The sequence below is a fragment of the Cyrtonyx montezumae genome, unplaced genomic scaffold (genome assembly GCF_038088225.1).
Source record: "Cyrtonyx montezumae isolate F1298 unplaced genomic scaffold, pur_monq_1.0 scaffold_16, whole genome shotgun sequence".
In the NCBI taxonomy this organism is placed as follows: domain Eukaryota; kingdom Metazoa; phylum Chordata; class Aves; order Galliformes; family Odontophoridae; genus Cyrtonyx; species Cyrtonyx montezumae.
In genome coordinates, this window is record NW_027071892.1 from 2,760,906 (window position 1) to 2,777,513 (window position 16,608).

The following is a 16,608-nucleotide window of genomic DNA, read 5'->3' on the forward strand; positions in this document are numbered from 1 at the left end:
GTGGAGAAGACATGAATTAATGCAAACTACTTTCATTATCAGTTAGTTGTTCCACGTGAGAGAAGTGCTTTTTACTTGAAGTTTGCTAAGATGTCACTGAAAATGTTCAGAAAGAGGTGTGCGTGGTGATCCTTGAAGATCAGCGTTGGACGAAAACGGATGGACCTGTCACCACAGCCTCCCAGCACAACACCTGCAAGGAGAGCTCCTTTAGTCATCTCTGCCAAACGTCAGAAAATGCAGGTGAAAGCTTCCCAGATATCACTGCCAGTCCTACAGCCACGCAGCACGTCACCTCACGTGCACAGGCCTCAGGTCCACAGCAACTCGAAGTGCTCAGAGCCCCATTCTGTGAAACATCTACGATGGAAAAGCTCCCTCCAGCACAGGGCAAAAACGCCACGTGAGACAGGAAAGCTACAGTTCTCTACGGGTTAAGTGCCTCCATCACTGAACTAGAGGCTCCTTCACAATTTTGTTTTTAAAATATTTGTTTTTAATGTCAAAAACTTTAAATCTCTCACCGCTGACAGTGCTGCACTACTTAAAATGCATGCTATTTTTTAAATCTTTAAATGAGTCCATCAGAGGACCGTGAAAATCTGTACTGCTGAGCTGAGCAGAGCTTACCTTGCCTGTGAGCACAGTCCTGCTGCCCCATGAAGCAGATGCCATACCTTTTCTCCCTGCTGGCTTAGTTTTCAAGAGCAAAACATACCAATGTCTTAACAGTGCTAGATGTACTGTATTTGCTTCTTTCAAGAGATGTGAGCAATGGTGAAAACAGCTGCAAACCCAGGGCCCACAGTTAAATGCAAAGACTGTGTTAGGCTTCAGACTGGGATGCTCCTGAAACCTGCACGTGCCTATGCAAAGCTGGCTCAAGTTCTGTACTAACAGAGGCACACAGCTGTGCATCCATGCCTGTTTTAGGCAACTCAATATACATTATGTATTGATATTCCATACCACTCCTAGTTCTCCCTGAGTCTTCCTGTGTGACAATTACATTAACATTAATTTTCTGCTTCTTGAAGTAAGCCATGCCTGGATTCACCATCGTTCCCCACGGAGGAGTATTAAAGTGAGGTCATAAAATCAGTGCCCTGCATAGGTCTCTCTAAGTACATCAGACCTAAGAGGCAGTAAACGTGCACAAACTTTCTTACCTTTGTTTCTTGCTATTGTAATTAACTTGTTTCTAGTTGCATCATTTGGAGTGTCAAACGAACAGAACGTTCCTCTTCCTCTCACTCTGCTGATAAGATGGGGGTAGCGAGCCTGCAGAGAGCAGTAGGTTCATAGGTTCATAAGGTTGGAAAGGACCTACAAGATCATCTAGTCCAACCATCCTCCTATCACTATCCCTACCCAACTACTAAATCAAATCCCTTAGCACCTCATCTAAACGCTTCTTGAACAGCAAGGCTGTGTCATGGCAGCTGCTGCCACTGAGGGCACCTGGTGGCAAGCTCTGCCAAGCATTCTGCAGCACGGGAAACCTGCTGCCTCCTGCTCTGGTGGACTGGAGCTTGCAGTCTGCATATCTCATACAACCTGAGAATGGCCCTGGCTCTGCCCAACACAACTATAAATATCAGTATGTTTTCAACATCATTGTATTTCTCCTAGAACCAAAAACAGCATCACAGCTTCATGTATTTGAAGGTCACCCTTTATTTTGGATTAAGCTATATAAAAACTGCATTCTTAAGAAGTCATTAAAGGAAAGTTTACTTCAGGTCAAAACAGGGCATGTTTATTCAGGCTTACACTGAAGACCCCGAACCAGTAAGTTACCATCATAGTCTGCTGCCCAGCTGGAGTTCCTCAGCCCAGGTATTTGAACCTGGGTGAGGTCAGATCCGAACGGACCGGCGAATTTCTCCTTATCTATAATAAGCCTTAAGAATGCTTACCTGTAAATCCAGCAGCCCAGTCAGTAAAGCTTTTCCCGCATGGGCCGCGTTGTTTATAAGGTCTTCTCTTTTAATTACCCTAATGACTTCAGCAAGCAGAAGGTTCTTGGATGGATCTCCAAGCCAGGTGTTAAAAATCCGATAGGGCTTGGGAAAGGGTGGGAAGAGAGTTGTGGAACAAGTTAATGGGCAAGTCACTATAATAAAGAAAAGCAAGCCAGCACATGGATCACACCTGGTACATGTAGCATGCACTCATTAAGTCCCCTAAGGGCAGTGAAGCACAGCTGCCCTGCTTGGCATAAACAAAAAGCTACTACTTCATACCACGAAGTTAGCACATTTTGTTCTGCTGCTCTGCGCTGTCACCGAAACAAGGCTATAGATTATGTTGAAATTAGCATTGTCTGTATGGGTTTAACATTCAAGTTTTACCTTCTCCCTTAACTTAGGTTTTTTTTTCATTTATTAACTATGAAGTACTACTATGAAGAGTAAGTTCTGACAACGGAATTCATACTGCTTGCATACAAGCTCTGAAAATGCCAAGCCCTGCACAAGCCGTGGGTTTGTGGCAGCTTCCACACTGAAGGGCAGTTCATGAGGATAAACCCAGTTCTCCACTCTCTCCCCATGGCAGTGTGAGTGACTGACAGCAATGACAGTAATAGAGTATAAGTAAAGATGACTCCTGCAAGTACAAAGCAAGTGTCTGTGGGACAGCAGCTCCATCTAGCTGAACCTGCAGCACCAAGCTTGCCTCTTCCACAGCCATCACAGATGCTCATGAAGGATCTTAACAATTAAGCACAAAATTTCATTGAAAATCTTACAGCATTTGGCCTGAACTCCTCTTTGTGGAAAAATCCTCCTGTCATCATCTTCTTACTAAACGTCACCACATCAGCTGGATCGTCCAGGCCCCAGTGCTCGTGTGCCCAGAATTTTCCTGTGCAGCCACCTCCTGTCTGCACCTCATCCACCAGGAATGCACAGCCATGCTGCAGAGATGCAAGTGAAAGCACAGAGCGTGAGTCAGCATCTCCAAAATAAAAATACCTCCCTCGCTGAATGGGTGAATACAAGCCAATTACATGTATGTTTCTCCTTCCTCTGCCTTCACTGCTCCAAATATCTCCTCTTCAACCCAGACCAATGTTGCCATATTTCCTAACCAGACTTTCAACTCCCCGTGCGCTGGATTTCACAATTATTCACCCATTCTCTTCCCTGTAAGCACACATTAAAGCTTCTCCCATTGATGTCTGAGGGGAACAAAAAGCATGAGGTAGGTCTTACTGAAGGCCATTGCTTCTAATCACGTAACTGCCATGTTCCAGTTATGAAGGCATCTACCTCAGTCATCATTTTACTGCAACCTGTACTTATCGACAAATTGTTTTCAATTTCAAGAAGAGTAGAAACACAGTGTGCCAGCCAAAAATTGCCCAAACCATCTGATCTGAAGTTGTTTGAACCCCTCCCTAAAACTGGACTGAGGAGTCCACTAAGCGCACCAAGTGTCAGGGAGAACACTGCGCAGCCACAGGAGTTGTTTGAATCAATGTGTACGTATCAGCCCAGCTGCTGTGAAGAGGTCTGTGAAATTCCAGTGAGATGAAGGTCCCTGGAGACAGGAACAGATGATGCACGTATAGCTATCACTGTGTGAGCAGTGAAATGTTTGATTACCTTTCTGGCAATATCTCGTAGCTTTCTAAAGAAGTCATCTGAGGCATGGTTGTCCCCACCCTCTGACTGTATTGGTTCTATAATGATTCCAGCCACAATCTTCTTCTTTTTCCTGTACTTGACAATCAGATCTTCCACCTGCAAATCAGTTCATGTTACATTTGCTTTTCACGGCCTTCTCATATTTCTTCCCAGAAAGATTAAACCTCAGCACCAGCACTTCACCTTTTCATAGCCATCCGTGGCTACAAAGGTGGCAGGAACCACAAGAAATCTGTAAGTATCTGGGATTTAACACTGCCTCGTTCATCAATTTTGGTGAATTCAAACCATAATCTGAACCAAACTGTAAACTAGTTATGTACTTCTCTACGGTGTAAAAAGTACAGCAAATTTCAGCTGAAAACATCACCTAAACCACTATAGTGGGCTGTGCTGGTGCTGTCATTCCACCTCGGTTAGATTGAAAAAAAAAATAGCACAAAACAAATCTCATCTGATGTATGAATGAAGGCAATCTTGTAAACTGGCATTTTCTAATCACTTCAGATACTTTTAAGTTAATCTGATGAAGCACTGCAGAAATCATGTTGCTGATAAAGGGCTTATGGAGGAGTTTTAATTAACCTTGCAGTGTCAGTCGTTAGGATTATTAGTGTCATTTGTACTTGAAATATCCCTTTACAGCTTTCAGGGCCCACAACCTGTGCAGAATGTATAAAGCAGCTGTTTCCCAAGAGTGCCAGAAAGCAACTTCAAAGACACGCAAGAGAGCATTCAGCTTTCCTTTCCCCCCCCCCCCCCCTTCTTTTTAATAATGGCTGAAGTTTATGGATTGATTTTTCACATCCCGCCATTGTCCCAGGGCAGCAATTTGCTATCCCTTCAGCTTCCCCGTTCCAATGAGCAGCCCCTTCAGCCCAGCTCTGTGCAGCACTCAGCACCACTCCTTGGCAGTCCCTTCTAATGAATGTCCCCATGTCCCACATCAGGTGCTGTTCCTGTTCCACTGGGCACGTTACCCCTTGCTCTCTCCCATTCATGCCCCGCAGCTGTGGGTAGGATCGGGGCTTTATGCCTGAAGGCTAACACAGGAGAGCTGAAATACTGCTGCAGTCCTCTTTGCAGAGAGCTACACGCAGCCAGCTCTCACTCAGTCCACGGCCCTTTGCAAAAATCTGGCAAGCAGGACATCAGGAACTGCTTCTGCACCTGAAATTTCACTCTGGTACAATGTAATCACAGCAGACTGGATGCTCTTCTGCAAAGCAGGGCCAAACTGCCAATAAACTGTAAACAACAGCCAGTGCTGGCTTAATCACACGCTGTTCTGACCCTGAAAACATTCCTTCAGTGAAAAGCAACTAAACTTACTAACGCCATTCATCATTCCTAAACAAAATTAACAGAAAGCTGCCCGTGAATTCCCTACCTCCTCTAAACAACGGGCTTCTTCCTGTTGATTCTCTTTCACAAAGTCTTCCAGAGGGTACTTCAGCCTTGGGAATGGAGCAATAGGCCAATCCAGCGACGGGATGTCCAGTTTGTGAATTGCTTTAGAGTGAGTTGTAGCTAAGCAACCTAAGCCCCAAAAAACAAGAATCACAGTGATATCTGACAGGGAACGGTACAGGAAAAAAGCTACCAAGAGGTGAAAAATTGCCTGACGTCAGGGCTTTCTGAATTGCTCCACGTTTTTCTTTCCTGAAACACTCTGTAACAGGATTTGCTTAAGGCACAGTGCTCTAGCCTCTAAGCAACCGTTTCCATATGTGCTGTTCCAGAAGGACAGGAGGACCTCTGTCACTGAACAGCAGTGCTGGGTTCCACACACTGGAAGAAAACCAGCTCTGAATTACAGCCCTGGTGGTTAAAGAGTTTGTGGCTGGGACTGAGCTGATGTAAAACGTCAGCCATGAGTGTATCACATTTTGTGTTGTGGCAACTTCACCCCAGGAGCTGGAATTACTAGTTCACACAGGGAACCCTGGACTCAAAAACACGGGGTCTTTATATTCAGGAGATTTGAGATAAAATCTCAGTCACTCGAGGTTAGTTTCAGTACTGGTGGGGTTTGTGAGGCCCACAGGCCTGCTGCTGGCACTGCTCGTCGCAGAGTAGCTGCTCTGCAGTCTGCAGCAGGATGGGGAGGAGGCACAGGACAGGACAGGGCAGATCTTACCGAAGGTCCTTCCATGGAAACCACCCATGAAGGAGAGCATGGCGTAGTCAGGGCAGCCAGGGGGCTGGAAGCAAAGCACAGAGGTCAGCACGGGGCCAGAGCAGAGCTGCTGCCCTGCAGCCTGCCCACAGCCTTCCTCCCCAGGCAGCAGCCACCGAAGATGTACATCGGTACATTTAAGAAGCACATATCATCCATAAAGCTGCCTGAATCCTACACTGCATCATCAGGGACAAAAGGCCTGCCACCTCTTACACACACCCTCTAGACCTTCAGTCTCAGCTACACGCTCGTGGCTCCAACATTTGTAACCCCCAGAAAAAGTCATGACTTACTCTGAAAATCTGTCACCCTCTAACTGTAAAGAAAACTCAATTAGCTCAAATTAGAAAGCTAAACGTGGACAAAAAGTGACAGTTCCATAAGTCATCTTCAAAAATTCCTGTTCCTTAAGGTCATTAGGTGCTGTTCTTCTATCTGTATTGGCACAGCCATCTCTGGACAAACTGTAAGCGACACCAAAGAACGCTGGAGGCAATTCCAAAGACAAGCAAAACCCAACCCCTCCTCCTCCACGTGTTTAAAGCCAAATGAATTCACTAATCTCATGCAAATGAACTGGAGTGCTTTTCACCAGAGAGGGGACAGCCATGGGGCTGGGGCCAGCTGGTTATGTGGATCTCAAAAATGAGATTAAATACAGTTTTCTGCTCTTGTTGCAAGTAAAATTTGTGACTGGCATGAGCAAGTCCACCTCAGCTAAAAGCTGAGCAGGATTTCAGAGGTTTTTCAGCTGTACCTCAGTTTCCCCATCCCACCTGTTAACAGTTACATTTTAATTACCCTCCTCATGAGTTTTAAGCCATAGAATCACAGCTTCTGGAAAAATGAAAAGCACTGTCAATATTATTTGGAAAAACGTGCTTGTATTAATAACCCCTGTGGACTCATCCATCACCTAGATCCCTTTCCAGCAAATGGTGTTTCGTGAAAAAAGGAAGATCTTCCCAAGATTCACTGTGCAGGAGGATGCGGGCAGCAGGGCTTGGTATTTGTTGGAAGCAGTTTGTCTTTCCTCATTTTCTAAGTTTACAAAACTGAGACTCCACTTCAGAGACAGGAAAGCCAAGTTTCCCCCCAGCCTTCTCTTAGAAACCCAAACCAGTGTATGGTAAAATACCCCACAACGTTACCTGGTTAATCATGCACGATTCCAGTTCCTCTTTTGTGACATTATTACGGCCCCTCTCCTTGTTCTGCAGTTAAACAGAAGAACAAAAACCCACCAGCAGTTTTCCTTGAGTTGTAATCAATGAATCTGTAGCAGTGTTAAAAATAACTAATTCTGTTATTTCAAACAGAGCCAATGAAGACATCGACTGCAGTTCCTACAACTGCAATAGGCATTTTGTAAGACAAACTGGCGTAGGTAAACGTCACTTTAAGGTGTTGGCCCTAATAATGTGCAGATAGGCAAAGCCAGTCTGCTCACTCCTACACATCAGGAGAAAGAAGACTGCTGTCAGGGAGGCATTTCCCAAGGAATACACGACCTTCCTTGAGTTTGAACTTAAACCTTTTCTACGAAAAGAGGAAACAGATCACAGCTCACAGCTGATCACGTGGTGAACAAAGCATAAGCAGTAATACCACATACATTTTCTTTCTTTTTAACTTCTGAAGTTGTGTCAATAGAAATGGAAAGCTCAGATGGTGGTTTTTTAATAAAGAGTCTATATTAAATTGAATATGAATAAACACACGTAGAGAGCCTCCAAGCCTTTGCTTTGTAGCAGCTGCTATATTAATGAATAAATACAGATTTGTACATCCAAAGCTACAAGAAAACATACTTAATATTTTACTCACTCTGTACCACATAAATATTAATTTAAATGCATTTTCATTTGAGCAGGATCCACAAGCCATGGTCATCACCTGTGGCAGACCCTTGGGAGCCACCTGTCAATAAAAAGGGAAAATCACTTCAAAATACTGAGCACAGCTGCAATGGAAATTGAATGTAATGTGATTAGTTTCAGTGTAATGGTAAAACAACCATGCCTGGGATGAGGAAAGCTGACTCCTGCTGCAGCTGAAGAGGCTCGACACACCCTGCTTATGCACCTCTTACGAAAGCAAGGTGAACAAAAGGAAATGAAAATGCATTCTGTCATCAGCTCTTGAATCCACACTGAAAGAGGCAGTATCTGTGCAGGGAGCAGACACATCACCCTTTCACATTCAGCTGTGAAGCCTGGGGAAACACCTTCCATTCTGCCACTTGCTGGTTCTGGTCTCCTGAAAGAGCTTCCCTGCAGCAGGGGACGAACTGCTAACCCAGCACTCCCGAGAACACCCCACATCTCCCCCTGATGTACCCGTGTCCCTGAACAGAATGCAGGACTCATCACGGCCATCTCAGACTTACTGATAACAGAGATTCCTTCAGTCTTTCTGAGAAGTTCTCAGGAGGTAAAATCCCTAGGGCAGGTCTGTTGATAAAAGTGCTCTACAAAGACAAAGAAGAGAAGTCATTTTTCAGCACTGTGTGAAAAACACCATATTGATATCAAGGCAGTTACATTTCATTCCTACCACAAATAACAAATTTGTACACAAGATACACATCAAGGTGATGATATTAATGTCCTCGAATAAGCTTTTCTGATTAATTCTTAATATGAAGGCTGCTCCAAAAGTAATGCCTCCTACTTGGATGTTGGTGGGATGGCAGTAGAGGTTGAACCTTCCCACCAAGATCCCATTACGTTTTGGTGCCAGGTGACAGACAGCAGCAGAGGGGCAGTCTGGCAGAATGGTGTCTGACATTGAAGTCTACATGAAGATGTGTCACTGAATTCCTCCGTGCTGAAAAAATGGCACCTGGTGACATTCACCAATGCTTGCTGTATGCTGACAGAGACCCAAAAGTGGATGTGAGCACAGTGAGGGTTGGGTGGTGTGTTTCAGCAGTGGTGATGGTGATGTGAATGACAAGCCACACCGCCCTGCTCATTCTGATGGGCACAGCATGCAGCCTTGCTGCTCATCACTGGCATAGCTAATGGCGACTGTGGACAAACAGTGTTCTATAGCTGAGAATTTGCTCCATGAAACAGTGTTATTGTGCTCTTTGTTGTCATTTCCATGGAAATACATAGGAGGCATTACTTTTGGAGTGGGCTCCAGGTTTTATTCTTACAGGGCAGTAGTGGGCAGTGTAGCAAGGAGGCTGGTGAGAAGCTACCATGCATGCTGATCTCCCAGTATTCAGGAACATGCATTAAATCAAGCTCAAGAACACTGACTGTGATATATCTAGAGAAGCTGGTGAAGATGCTTTTCAACCATATTCTGCTTTCATGAAGCTTGCCAATTTGCACTGGAAACACTCCAGTTAAATATTTCTTGTTCTAGTGCCTTTTGTTTGTGCAGTCACCTTCCCCAGTGCCTTACCCTGAATGTTAGGTACATTCTTTATTGTGCATTACAGTACAAGACTTCTAGCTTGTCAGCATCATAACTTTCTCACCTCCTCTTTCCTCCTTCCATTTCCTGACTGAGGTCTGACCTAAATCAGGTGCCACTACTGCTGTAAAAGTCTCAGTGGTTGCAGTGGGACCTCTCCTAACACAGGAGAGCTTTGGTGAATTAAGACTTAATGGGTCTCCAAGAGAGGACAGATTACATCCCAATCTTGTGCCGTTTTCCTTCTGCCTTTTTTGTTTTCTCTACAGGTACTCGTTTATTCAGAGCTGTGGACCACAGTAAGAGGTGTGAGTGGTCATACTGTACAATCACAGCAAGGCTGGAGGCAGCTCGGGGTCCCCCTGCCCCACTGCTGCCCCAGCACAGCCACCCAGAGCAGGGCACAGCCCCATGGGCACGAGGATTTGGGAGAGCTCCAAGAAGGAGACCCCGCAGCCTGTGGGCAGCCTGTGCCACAGCTCTGGCACTGCACAGCACTGCAGTGCTGCCTGATGGGCAGAGGGGACTCCTGTGCTCCAGTTGTGCCCAGTGCCTTCACTCCTGGCACTGGACAGCACTGAAAGGAGCCTGGCTGTGTCCTTTTTGCACCTCGATTTGGGTTTTTATGGACATAGAAGAGATCCCCCTGAGCCTTCTCCAGCTGAACAGCCCCAGTCCATGTAGAACATTTCAACAGAACTCTGAGATAACTGAAAGTCACATAAGGCATAACAAAGTGTGAACTATGAATCACCAACTCCTTCAAGTGCACTACTGATATTTGCTTCAATGGACACAAGCTTAAAGAAAAACAAGTAATGCCATTACTGGCAGATGGCCACAAAGTTTTTGTTTAGTACATATGAGAACTTGACTTTCTACCTCAATTCAGAAGGCAATTCTCATATAAAATTAGAGTTATGAGACCATAAATCTGTCATGAACTTGATTATGGGTCGTCACAGTCAATTGACAACATTTGCCATTAAGCACAGAAGTCTATTTCTCTTTTGTTATTAATGAGATGTTCAGTACCAAGAAAAACATAACGCTGATATCAAGCTGGTATGGTCTCAAATGAATGGATGCACATTTAGTTCTTTATAGCCAGCTATAAAGAGGGTACATGGAGCATTACAGATAAACAAAAAGACCATCTCTCCATGAGAACACCAATCCTGTTGTTAACTATAACCAAGGGCCCTACACTGACGTGTATTACTCAAACAACAGTATTTTCACAGCACAGTTGGCACTGCAGCCAGACCCCAGTGTCTGCACTGAGGTTTCCCCCAAGTGCTGGCCCTTCCAGCTCCCCGGCCTCAGTGCTACAAACTGCCCTGCAGAAATGACACTCTGTGCTGGGCTCTGAGCAAGGGCTGCCAGGAATGGGCAGTGCAGTCAGCGACAAACTGCCTTAGTGCCACCCCCTGCCCTGGTCAAACTGATGGAGGTTTCAGAAACTGGAACAGGATACCTGGGAAAGGCAGAGTTCCCCTAACCCTGAAGGACTGAGAACTATTTGCAGCTCAGCTCAGGGAACCCGGACACCTGCGCTCCTCTCATGCTCCAGCTTTGCTCTCCTGGACAGAGCCAGGGGCCTTCATGCAGGGAAGGGCCGTGCTGCCTCAGTGCACAACCAAGGATGTGCTGGGGGCAGCCCAGGGCTGCTTGGCTGCATTTCACTCTTCAGCTAAATCACACCTCTGTGCATGAATATCTATGTACCGTGTACATAACTTGTTGTTAAAAGTAAAAAAGTAAAATGAAAGCAAACAAAGCCACTCAAGGTGATTATGGTACTCCTGTCCAAGAAATGAAAAAATGAAGCCTGAATTAGAATGCAGTTTTTTTTTTTTCCAAGGCTATTTCCAAAACACTGTCAGTGCAGTGTTCAGGAAATACAAAGATATTTTATTTACAAAGCAGTTACTTGGTTCTGAAATCATCCTGTTGCTGAACTCTTTTCATCTTTCCAGGACATCAGTGGTTTACTCAACCTCATGCTTAGGAGATGAGAACCATGTACTGAAACACCCCTCCAAAAAACCCACACCAAACCAAACCGAAGCAAAAACCAGAGTACAACAACAACAAACACAGCATTCCGGACACCATTTCTGCATACAGAATACTAGGCTCTGTCTGAAGGACTTGTGCTTGCTTTCAGCCTCAAAGGCTTCAGTCAAGAACACGGCTAAAACAATAGGAAACTCTGTGAAGTGTGGTTTAAATTGGCTGCAACCATCCCAAGTGCTTGCATCAGCAAATGTTCCCGTCTTGTAAAGCTTCGCATACTTTTTGATGTCTTCTTAAACACTACCAAGCTATTTTCAGCTAATGAGAAATACGGAAAGCAGATCTTACCATACCTTAAACTGAGCCATTAAGCATCCATTATCAGCCTAAGAGAAATAGGGAACGTCTGCCACAGGGAGGGAGATGATGCCTTCAAATATGCTGGAATTCACTTACCAGGTTCTGTGGCTGCTGGAGAAGCTTTATCAGAGATGGATGGCTGTAACCTAATTAAAAAGAGAAAGAAAAGTTGTATCTGATTTAGATCCAGAGAATAACCTTATTCAGACTGGTAACTCAAATTCTGCGCAACATGAATGCTTTAACGATCACCGATCTCATTTCCTTTAAGTAGGACAATTCTCTTTCACAAACTTGGTGTCAGGCAGCAGCAAAACGTATTTTAGCACATACAGTTATTAACCCAACACTAAGAGATGAACATAGCTCAGATCTTCCAGCAGTTGAACACTGCAGGAAGACAAGACACTACCAAGACAAAAGTATTTAATTTATACCCACTGATGCTACATGGGATCACTCGCTTGCTTACACATAGACCAACACATCTGATGTAGAAAAAGTATTCAGCACAGAAAATTGTGTCAAACCTAATTTTAATGTCTGAAATGTCAATGTCAGAGACTTAACATAATCGTTTATATTCTCTTGCAGAAACAGCTGGAAACCTCATCTTCCCCACCGCTCCGGAAGTCAGCCTGCTCTAATGTCATTACAAAAGCAAATCATGCCCCTGAATTCCCCATTCTAGCTGAACAACAACAGCCCTTATTATCCTGCCTGAGCAGCGGAGCATTCGGCTTCTGCGTTAACAGATCAATTATGAATTCCATTTTGACTGCTTTAGTTCAAAAAGGGACTGTTTTTCATCCAGACTGTTTTTAGCTGCACATCATGCCACAAGGAATCGGTTACAATTGTTGTGAAGATGATACCAGTGACTACTTGGACACAGGCAACTAAACCTGTGCTGCATTAGCCACCATGGGAAGAACTGTGGTTTTGCTGGAGAAACGGACATGGTTGAGGGCTGTGGCACTGAGAGCTGGAGCTGTGACTGCAGCCCAGGGCACCTTGGAGAGCACAACTTCAGAAATCTCAACTTACACTGTTAGAAAACAGCCAGCAGCGCCTAGGAGGCCTGACCATTAACTCTGGTACAGCTTGTAAAAACGTGTGATTCTGCTGCAGGCACTAAGTTAGCATGGAGAATGCGAAGACCTTTGTACCTTCTCTTATGTAATACAAATTCAAGGCTTCTGTTACCCATATCCCATTTTCATCCATCCCCACAAGAGCCACCTTCCTTTCTCTTCACTTCGTGCCCCGCAGCTCTGCTTGCCTCCTCCAGCATTCCCCGTCCATCAGCACACCCCTGCCAAGGCCTGGTACAGTAAGAATCCTTAAACCCTTCTCTTCTGCAGGAGCAGGAACATGTAGAAAGGAACTGAACTGCTGTGTGAGTTGATATTAATAAATCTAACACTGGGAAGACCGGAACAGTTAAGTAATTATTATGTAAGTATTGTAGACAAAGTCAGACAGCTCCTGGGCTAAGACAGCAGCCAGGAGCTTGTCTCAGTGCCAAGGGCAGCACAATGGTTTATAGCTTTATGAATCCACTCTCCAACACTCTGCTATCTGAAGTGACAGGGCTGGCTGTAAGAGGGGCACTGCTCCACCAGCCCGGCTGAGAAGAACACGTCCTCCAGGCTCACGTGTGTGCCTGTCTGCAACGGGGTAAAAACTGCTGAAAGGAGCTGGAGAAAGCCTGAACCCTGGGACACTGCCAGCAACACCAAACTGCACCTCTGTGAATCTCCAAGAACAAGAACAGGCCTCATCATCAATAAAAAACAGATTATGTCATTTGGTATTGCAGGCAGTGTGCAAGTAAATGTGTCAGTATGCCCCTCTGGCATTTGGCGCCAGGGGGTTTCTAACTCTAACACACACTAGATGCAGGTTTCAAGGAACATGTGTCACAATCTCCCCAGAACTACATGGTTTAAAAAACCAAAACAGTTTTAAAACAGAAACAGTCATAGATGTCTTTGCCTGCAGATGTTTTATACTTCTTATCTCTCTGCACAGGCACTTATTGCCTGTCACATTCTGCTGATCACCATGCTCTGCTGAAACAGATCAGTATTAAATCCTGGGGAGCTCTGACAGATTCATAAAAGATTCTGTTGAGTTTACGTGCAGAGATGAGCACCGGTGACTACAAGCACCCTGACCTGAGAACAGCAGCTCACCCAGAATTCTCAACAAGATTTTCTCCCAGTGTCCGAGTTAGGACTGACCTCTGTCACCAAGAGGGACTGTTAGCAACCTCTGCAGCCTCACCTTGTCCTGTCATTCAGTTTGACTTAGAGAAATCTAATACTGTGTGTTCAGTCAGATTTAAGGCAGCCTGTGTTACGTGCCCGTTTACTTGCTGCTACACACCACAGATGCACTGTGTGAGAGGCTGCTCCAAGTGCTGCACTACAGCTCTTACACAGCACACTGCACCCCTGAGAATTTCCCTCTCAACCTGTCAGCATCCTCACTGCACTTCAAGCAGTTTTCCCCACCACACACTCTGTCTTATTTCTTGAATATTAGCTCTGATAAAAGTTCAGCAATCATTAAGAGGGGAAGAAATGAACTAAAAGAGATCAGTCAAAATCCTACTTTTAATCAACGGGACATCAGGAGAAGAAAGTCACACTCACATAGATAGCCTGGAAAAACTGCTCTGAAGACATGAATTTTGCTCACTTAATTTTCTGCTCCTTCCAAACCATGGAAAGTCTCCACTATCCCATGCCTTAATGTGTGACAGGACATTAGAATGAACGCATCAAAGATTGCATGAATGGATGAAGAAATCCTATTTATTTTTCCAACAAAGACTGTTGGGAACAGCTAGCTACAGTTCATTCTGCCAACCTCCATTTACACACCTTTTCCACCATTAGAAAGCTATAGCGAGCTAACAGAAATGTTCAGATAAATCATTTAATGGCTGCAAGCAGAGCCACAATAACAGTGGAAGTGTTCCCAGAAAAGTGATGACAGTAGGTCCAAAAGCCCGCGGGAGATGCTGCCACAGCTGCCTGCAAACAACTCAAGTCCTGTGGCACGAGGATGGCAGTGAAAAGAAGCTCAAGAAGAAAAGAGAAAGGCCAAATGAAACAGGTTGTCTGGGCTGTGTAAGAGTTGGTGGCTTATTTTGAATCTGGCCATAACACAAATCCTATTAACAGATGATTGCAGGTACATTAATAAGGAGGAAAAATAAAACCGATCAAAACACACCATCAGCCATCAGCTGCTTTACCTTACTGCTGTGCTGGGAATGTCAGAAATGGCTATATGACATTTAGGATGCTTAAACACTGAAGATGTTCAGCTATTAACAAATAAACAAATAATAAACAGTGAATGATTAGTACTGATAAATAGTAGAATGTGTTTTCTATAAAGCTCTACCAGTTAGGAGTACTGAACTAAGCAAAGTCTGGGTAAGTGAAAGATATAAAGCTACTGGCTCTGGGTACTGCCTGTAACAAGTCAGCTTCTTTAGAAGACCTGCCTGTTGCACTCAGTGATACTTGCAAGCCATTATATGGACATATAACACAATGTTTCTCCAAAACTTCCTATGTGAATAATGGAAGGTCTGGAATAATAAATGCAGTTCCCTTCCTAGACACCCAAAATCCAATTCCATTTAAGTTAGATGAGGACTGCCATGAAAACATCATGCTTCCTTGGCTCATCCTTGTTTCCACAGTAGTGCTGACAAAATTATCCCAGTGCAGTCTCTGATGGGGAAAAACACCCAGAAACCGTGTTGATGAAAATATGCCTTGAGCATTTAACAGTTCTGGAATGACTTCACAATTCTTAGGGTGCTACATGAAAGCAGAGAAGTTTGGAATAATTGAAAATGCACTGCAGTTTCAAGGTCTAACATCAAAAATGTGGTAATGACCTGAACACTTCTAAATACTGTTTCCCAACAGGGAGCCCTGCAAGGACAATTTTGAGTCATTGCTGTTTCTATACATAGCATTACATCTACTTTTTAAATGACCACAGCAGTTCTGCTCTTCTTGCTTCTGCAGAAATAGATTTTTAAGCAGCAGAGGAAGCACAGCCAGCAACAAGCCAACTGAACAGCTGCTGATGCTGTGCCCCTTCAGCTGGGGCTGCATCTCCACCTGCTTTGGTTTAACTCAGCCCTGCAGGTTCAGTGATTGGTCTTGTTCCATCCCACTGGAGTTCACACGGCCCACTCCTTTTTTCAGCTCTCTCATGCAAGAAAGGTTAGCTCAAGTGCAGAACATGCTTTAACATCAATGTCTTTAAGTTATATTTGTTATATCAGTGTTTAAAAATGCAACATACCATCACAGAATCACAAGGTACCCAAATCCAAGCAGGCAAAGCCTAAACTGTGGAATGGCACACACAAACTAAGATCAATGTTAGAGCTCCTTCCAGATATCGCTCTGTGCTCCAAGTGAGCCAGAAGGACTGCATCTGTAACCTCATTTCACCCCTGCACAACACACAGCAGCACGCTACCCTGAGTGTGACGAGGCATACGTTCTGTCAGCCTTCTGTTGGGTCACTGCTAATTAACCAACTTCTTTGGAAGCAGCTGAGAGGACAATAGCTTAAGGACAAAGCAGAACTTTTGTTACAGCTGTTCCTACCTATCGGGATGGATGAAATCTGGGAGTAGAGATCCAGCATGCGATTGCCATCGACATCTACGAGGTAGTTCCCTCGGCTCTCTTCGTAATTGCAAAAGAAGTGCACAGCTTCAGCATTCTTAAAGAAAAGAGCAACAAACAATGAAAGCTGTAAGCAGCAGCAGTGTGGAGGAAACTACAGCAAAATCTGATAAAAATATGAAGATGCATTATATCCATTCCATGGGAATTAACTGCAAAGCTATTTTTATACAGAGGGACTGTTAAGAATGGTCTGTTCTACAGAAAAAATGGAGGCAGAAAAATGCACATT

At 44.5% G+C, this 16,608-nt stretch overlaps 1 protein-coding gene across 2 annotated transcripts in view; it reads right to left on the minus strand.

Moving 5' to 3' along the window:
* Window positions 1–30: 30 nt before the first annotated feature.
* Window positions 31–16,608, minus strand: part of ABAT (4-aminobutyrate aminotransferase) — a 40,461-nt gene continuing 23,883 nt past the window's right edge. For both annotated transcript variants that reach the window (XM_065732324.1, XM_065732325.1), the window contains exons 5-16: window positions 16,296–16,413; window positions 11,740–11,789; window positions 8,225–8,305; window positions 7,663–7,755; window positions 6,987–7,049; window positions 5,794–5,857; window positions 5,044–5,192; window positions 3,612–3,749; window positions 2,753–2,920; window positions 1,920–2,066; window positions 1,170–1,281; window positions 31–193 (exon numbers count right to left, since the gene is read on the minus strand). In XM_065732324.1, the coding sequence (XP_065588396.1) occupies window positions 72–193; window positions 1,170–1,281; window positions 1,920–2,066; window positions 2,753–2,920; window positions 3,612–3,749; window positions 5,044–5,192; window positions 5,794–5,857; window positions 6,987–7,049; window positions 7,663–7,755; window positions 8,225–8,305; window positions 11,740–11,789; window positions 16,296–16,413 (1,305 nt within the window). In that variant the 3' untranslated portion in view covers window positions 31–71. The remainder of the gene's footprint in view (window positions 194–1,169; window positions 1,282–1,919; window positions 2,067–2,752; window positions 2,921–3,611; window positions 3,750–5,043; window positions 5,193–5,793; window positions 5,858–6,986; window positions 7,050–7,662; window positions 7,756–8,224; window positions 8,306–11,739; window positions 11,790–16,295; window positions 16,414–16,608) is intronic.